This window comes from Talpa occidentalis, unplaced genomic scaffold (assembly GCF_014898055.3).
Source record: "Talpa occidentalis isolate TD23 unplaced genomic scaffold, MPIMG_talOcc4v2.1 talOcc4.12, whole genome shotgun sequence".
NCBI classification, from domain to species: Eukaryota; Metazoa; Chordata; class Mammalia; order Eulipotyphla; family Talpidae; genus Talpa; species Talpa occidentalis.
This window is the reverse complement of record NW_023601212.1, coordinates 4,416,921-4,423,855: the sequence shown is the minus strand read 5'-3', so window position 1 is coordinate 4,423,855 and position 6,935 is coordinate 4,416,921. Positions and strand designations below refer to the sequence as shown.

Here is a 6,935-nt window from a genome sequence, read left to right as displayed (position 1 = left end):
CCATATGATAATATCAATAGATGCTGAGAAAGCTTTCGACAAAGTGCAACACCCATTCATGATAAAATCCCTTGAAATTCTTGGGATACAAGGAACATACCTCAACATCATAAAGGCCATCTATGACAAGCCAACAGCCAGCATCATTCTCAATGGTGAAAAGCTGAAAGCAATTCCATTAAGATCTGGAACAAGACAAGGATGTCCACTCTCACCACTGCTTTTCAATATAATACTGGAAGTCCTAGCCAGGGCAATAAGACAAGAGAAAGACATCCAAGGAATCCAAATAGGAAAAGAAGAAGTCAAACTATCACTATTTGCAGACGATATGATATTATACATAGAGAACCCCAAAAACTCCACAGAAAGGCTAATTCAACTCATCAATCAGTTCAGTAAAGTGGCAGGATACAAAATCAACATGCAAAAGTCAGTAGCCTTCCTATACACAAACAATAAATCTGAAGAAGAAGAAATCAAAAAAATCCCTTTTGTTATTGAAACAAAAAAAATCAAATATTGGGAATAAATCTAACAAAAGAGATAAAGGACCTATACAAAGAAAACTATAAAACACTGTTAAAAGAAATAGAAGAAGACACAAAGAAATGGAGAGACATCCCCTGCTCGTGGATTGGAAGAATAAACATTATTAAAATGGCCATCCTTCCAAAAGCAATATACAGATTCAATGCTATTCCAATCAAAATTTCAATGTCATTCTTCAAAGAAATAGAACAATTATTGATGAAATTCATATGGAATCACAAAAACCCCGAATAGCCAAATCTCTCCTGAAAAAAAAAGAAGGGAATGGAGGCATTACACTCCCAGACTTCAAACTATACTACAAAGCCATAATCATCAAAACTGCATGGTATTGGAACAAGAACAGACATACAGACCAATGGAATCGAATAGAAAATCCAGAAATAAATCCACAGATTTATGGTCAACTAATCTTTGACAAAGGAGCAAAGACTATGCATTGGAGCAAAGAAAGTTTGTTCAATAAATGGTGCTGGGAAAACTGGGTCGCTACATGCAAAAGAATGAAGCTTGACCACTACCTCACACCATACACAAAAATCAACTCAAAATGGATTAAAGAACTAGACATAAGACCTGAAACCATAAAATATATAGAAGGAAATATAGGCGAAACACTACGTGATCTACACATCAAAGACATCTTTACAGACACATCACCCAAAGCAGTGATAGTGAAGGCAAAGATAAACAGCTGGGACTACATCAAATTAAAGAGCTTCTGCACAGCAAAAGAGACAATAACAAAAACAAAGAGAAACCCCACCAACTGGGAGAACATTTTTGCACCCAACACTAATGATAAAGGACTGATCACAAAAATCTGCAAAGAGCTGATGAGACTCAGCAACAACAAAGAAAATAATCCAGTCAAAAAATGGGCAGAAGAGCTAAAAAGAAACTTCTCTGAAGAGGAAATGCAAATGGCCAACAGGCATATGAAAAAATGTTCAACATCACTTGCCATCAGGGAAATGCAAATCAAAACTACCATGAGATACCATCTCACACCAGTGAGAATGGCACATATTAAAAAAACTAGCAACAACAAATGCTGGCGAGGGTGTGGAGAAAAAGGAACTCTTCTGCACTGTTGGTGGGAGTGCAAACTGGTCCAACCACTGTGGAGAGCTGTGTGGAGATTTCTGGACCTACTAAACATAGAGCTTCCATATGATCCAGCAATTCCACTCCTAGGTATTTACCCAAAGGACACAGAAACATCAATTCCAAAGAACACCTGCACCCCTATGTTTATAGCAGCACTGTTTACAATAGCTAAGCTTTGGAAACAACCCAAATGCCCAAAAATAGATGACTGGATCAAGAAGATGTGGTACATATATACCATGGAATATTACTCAGCATTCAAAAAAGATAAACACATGCAATTTGCAGCAACATGGATGGCGCTGGAAGGGATCATGCTCAGCGAAATAAGCCAAAAAGAAAAGAAAAATACCGGATGGTCTCACTCATAGCAGGAATCTAGAAAACTTAAATAAGGGACCAGGAAAATGAATAACTATAAGAAAGTGAAAATCAAAATCAACAAAAAACTATGAACCAGAGACACTTTTAGGGGGGCGGGGGCGGGAGGGGAGGGATTGGGGTCAGAATGGGGGGGCTGCAATTGTATGGGGAATATAACAATAAAATTTATAAAAAAAAAAATAAAAAAAACTTAAAATCAAAAAAAAAAAAAAAATAGAAAAAAATTCCTCAAAAAGACAGGCATTGTTATGGCTAGATTAAAACTTAATTAACTACTAGCTAACAAAAAACAAAACCTCACTTTAAATATAAAGTTATAAAGACAAGAGAAGTTTACAAGTAAATTGATAGAAAAGGGAAAGAATTTTCAAAATGTATGATAAAAGTTCATCATAAAATAGCTGGATTGGCTATATTAATATAAGGAAAGTGGAGTAGATATGTTAATATAAAACAAAATAAATCTCAGATCAGTGAAAATTAGCAGTGATGATCAAGGCTATTTCATAATAATGAAAAGTAAATTTCTCAAAAAGATATTTCTAAATGTATATGGTTGAATAATGTAACTTTAAAATACATAAAATAAGACAGATTTGAAAGGAGTACCAGACAACTCCACCATACTAATTAATAGTACAAATATAGAGGAAAAACAGTAAGGATAGAATACTTTAACCTAACAGTTACAATTTATTAACTCATTTAACTTAGTTGTTATTTATAAAAACTCCATCTAACAACAGGAGAAAGCACATTCTTTTCAAATATACAGGGAATATTTACCAAGATAGATTGATAGATTCTGAGCCATAAAAAATGTCTTAATACAAAAGCTTTGAAATATACAAAATATGTTCCCTGATACAAGATAATCAAATTAGAATGCAGTAACAAAAAATACAATAAAAAAAAAAAAAAAAAAAAAAAAAAAAAAGAGGGCATGGAGGAGGATTATAGCAAAACACCCTAGTATCAGAATCTGTGTTACCTTGTTTTGAATGGACTGAGAAATACAGAAAAATGAATATGCACAAAAGAAATTCCGAATCTGAAATTACATATCACATATATTGCGTAAGTCCTTTTGTGCATTTGTATTTCATTATAAAGGATCAGTTATGCTAGATAATAAGTTGTAAAGACAAGCTGTTTCACACAGTGTTTATAGGTAATAATACCATATGCAATACTTTTTGCATACCATACATCTGATAAAAGGTTAACTTCTGAAATTTACAAAATACATATAAAATGATACAACAAAGAAGCAAATGATCCAATTAAAAATGGGCAAAGGAATTCAAAAGGTTCTTCTCTAAAGAAGATATTCACATGACCTACAGACATATGAGAAAAAGTTCAACATTACCTATTACAAGAGATAGACTGGCCCATAGGAAAAAAGAACAGAATAAATAAATGTGGCAAGTTTGCAGGGAAAAAGGAACACTCATGCACTCCTGCTGGGAATCCAAACTGGGACAGACCCTGTGGAAAATGGTACAGAGATTTCCCAAGAAACTGATACTGGAATTCGTGTGACACAGCAATAGCACTATTAGGTATTTATACAAACAACATCACGAAAAGTCTAAATGAAAAGATCTGTGTACACCTATGCACACAGCAGCACTACCAACCATTGCCAAATAATGGAACCAAACAAGTTTCATCCACAGGTGAATGAATAGAGAAACCATGGACCACACATTCAGTGGCCTATTATACAGCTGTGAAGAAGATGTAACAGCCGTACTTAGGTCAAATGGATGAATCTTGAGGTGATTTCTGGACACTGGAAGTACTGGCATTACAGACAAAAAGGAGGCAGGTGCTGAGATTAGACATTTTTACTAAGAAGCCTCTGCAAGGCCATCTTGATATGCCTGTTCCTCAGGCTGTAGATGAAGGGGTTCAGCATGGGGACGACCACAGTATACACCACAGAGGCCACCATCCCCTGCATAGGAGAACGGGAGACAGCTGAGCTGAGGTAGGCCCCAATACCTGTCCCATAAAATAGACAAACTACTGACAGGTGAGAGCCACAAGTGGAGAAAGCTTTGAACCTCCCACCTGCAGACGGGACCCTCAACACTGAGGAGACAATCTGTGTGTAAGAGAAAAGGATCCCTGAGACAGGGACACCGCCAAAAATAGCCCCTATGATATACATGAATATGGTATAGAGAGAGATGTCCTCACAGGCAAGCTTGATCAGTTGAGGGGGGTCGCAGAAGAAATGAGGAATGTCTACGTGTGTGCAAAATGTGAGCTGTGAGATCATCAAGCAATTCACCTGGGAGTCCAGAAGGCTGACCCAAAGAGACGCCAGCACCAACAGGCCACAGAGGCGCGGGTTCATGGTGGTCAGGTAGTGCAGCGGGTGGCAGATGGCCACAAAGCGGTCATAGGCCATAATGGCCAGTAGTGCACTGTCCAGACACAAAAAAAAATACAGAAGGGATAACTGAAGGAGGCAGTCCATGTGGGAGAGCGCTCTGCTGTGAGTCTGAATGCCTGAAATCATCTTCGGGACAGTGGCAGAGGTAAACCCGATGTCAGCCACAGACAAGATAGACAGGAAAAAGTACATGGGGGTGTGCAGGTGGGGGTCAGAGGCGATGGCCAGGATGATGAGCAGGTTCCCCGTCACAGTGACCAGGTACGTGGACAGGAACACCCAGAATATCAGCTGCTGGCGTTCAGGGTCCTCTGAGAGCCCCAGGAGGAAGAATTCCACGACACCTGTGTGATTGCGCGGCTCCCCAAGGCAGAGACAACTTTGGGAAACATAAATGACAGTGGACCAAAGTGCCGTCAGTGTGTGTACACTTTGGCCTCAGCTACCGTGAGCACAGGCGGGAACTACACACATTTCAGTGTTTCTCGCTTGTGGCTAATCAGTTCCTAGAACTCATTTCTCTTTGTCTTGCTCCCATCTCCGCTGGGTCATGCGTGGACTTAATACATCTTATGTATATATTCATGTTTACACACACACACACACATATAAAGAGAGAGAGAGAGAGAGAGAGAGAGAGGAAGGAGAGAGGAAGGAGGAGACAAGACAAGGAGAGGTGAGGAACTCGGCAGCGAGCAGGTACCTGTGGCTGCACTGACACTAGAGAGAGCAAGACCTCCTCCCCCTCTGCTGCAGCTGCTGGTGCCTTTTCACAAGGAAAATCCAGAAAGATGGGGTGACAGGAAGAAACACCCAGGCAAGGAAAAGGGTGCATGTGAACTACTTTAAGCAGAGGCTGCATGATCCACATGTGTGAAAAGCACATTAGCATGATGACTGACTTGCTTTCCTTTTTAAAAATTTAGCTTTATTTATTTGAGCATACAAGCCCTGGGGCGGAGGGCAGGGTGCCAGGGTGAGAGGATTCACCCCAGACAGAGCAGGGAGCAGAGCAGGCAGACTGACAGAAACACATGCTGAGGGAGCAGCAGGGAGACAGGAGGGGTCTGCTAGGCCCTGTGGGGAGCTCCCTGGCTGGGATGGAGCTGGTGGCAGGGGGTGGAGGGAGCTTCCTGGAGCTGACACTTGAGCCCTTGTGTCACCAGGGCTGCTGATTCTGATTTAATTTGACTGGAGGAAAAATATGAAAATGAACAACATGGAAATAACCTCCCTTAAATAGTGTCCAGGGATAGCAATGAACATATAAAGAAGGATACAAAAAGGAAACCGGGACTTGGGTGAGGAAATGAAATGAAAAGAGGCCACATTTGGACCCACCTGGGGCACCAGATTTACAGAGGAACTTCCAGAACACAGACGACAGGCTCCTGAGCATCATGGGGCGCAAGCACCCCACTCACCTTCCTGCTGGGACACCCCAGAGCCCCTCTCCTCGGACCAGGGATGGGCCTGGCGCCCTGGCCTGGAGTGACCTGCCCTGCTGTGCCTCTTACCTGCTGTTGGGCCTCACTAGCTGCTGCAGAAACCCCTTCACTGGTGACATGTCTGGGGGCCAAGGCAGGGGGTGTCCCCTCCCCGGCCGCTCTGACCCTCCTGGACACGCGCTGGCCGCGGCGTTGGACGGTGGTCATCACAGCAGGGTGGGGTGGGGGGAGCGCCCCGCCTCAGACCTGAACCCCAAGTAGCCGGTGCCCAGTTGCCCTCAACTTCTGTCCACCTTGGGGCAAACCAGAAGCCCGGCCAGCCCTTGTCCAGGATGGATGAGCAGGGACCCTGCACAGACCCCTGAGGGGGCTGAACCCCCGTGGGTCCCAGCCCCGCCCCTCCCCCCTCCCCCTACCACCCCCCCTCACCCCCCTCCCCAGAAGCGCCCAGGAGCACAGGTTTCTGTGCAGCGGCCTCAGGTGCAGCCTCCACTGGCACCTGACAGCGAGATGGACACGGAGCTGGGAACCCTGAGGTCTGCAAGCACCTGAGGCTGCCTGAGCCCACGCCCTGCGCCTCCCCCGCGCCCCTGAGCACCCCACTTGCTCCCCATATGCCAGCAGGGGCGGCCTGCCCGGGGTGGACACAGGCGGGGCGCGCCCGCCCTCAGTGCCCCCAGGAGGAGCCCCGGTCCACGGGGCGGGCTCAGCTCCCCTCACCCCTGCGCAGTGTCCCCTGGTCTCCACATGCGGGGCGCGGGGAGGGCGCGGGTGGGGCGCCCCCGACGCGGAGTCCCACACCCTGGACAGGACAGAGCCCGGCTCCCTGGAGCCCGCACAGCCCTGGCCGACGCCCCCTGTCTGCCTCGCGCCCGGGGCGCAGCCCAAGGAGCCGCCCCGCCGCCCCGCCCGGGCACTCACTGGTCTGCGCCCGGCCCCTGAGGCCCCCGGGCGGGCTGAGGCTCCCGGGCCCCTCCCGGCGGGGGCGGGCCGAGCACGGAGGCTGCGGGCGGCGGGGAGCCGGCCTCGGGCAT

At 45.2% G+C, this 6,935-nt stretch overlaps 1 protein-coding gene across 1 annotated transcript; it reads right to left on the bottom strand.

Moving 5' to 3' along the window:
- Positions 1-3,889: 3,889 nt before the first annotated feature.
- LOC119240333 (olfactory receptor 18-like) lies at positions 3,890-6,935 on the bottom strand. Its single transcript, XM_037504681.1, has 2 exons — positions 6,823-6,935; positions 3,890-4,832 (listed from the first exon to the last, which is right to left on the bottom strand). Exons 1-2 carry the CDS (start codon positions 6,933-6,935, stop codon positions 3,890-3,892), a joined length of 1,056 nt encoding a protein of 351 aa, XP_037360578.1.

Excerpts from the sequence above, each read along its gene's own strand:
- LOC119240333 (XM_037504681.1), bottom strand. The coding sequence starts at position 6,935 with ATGCCCGAGGCCGGCTCCCCGCCGCCCGCAGCCTCCGTGCTCGGCCCG. Across the intron at positions 4,833-6,822 it reads CAGGGGCCGGGCGCAGACCA|TTGTCTCTGCCTTGGGGAGC; the intron begins GTGAGTGCCCGG and ends TGTTTCCCAAAG.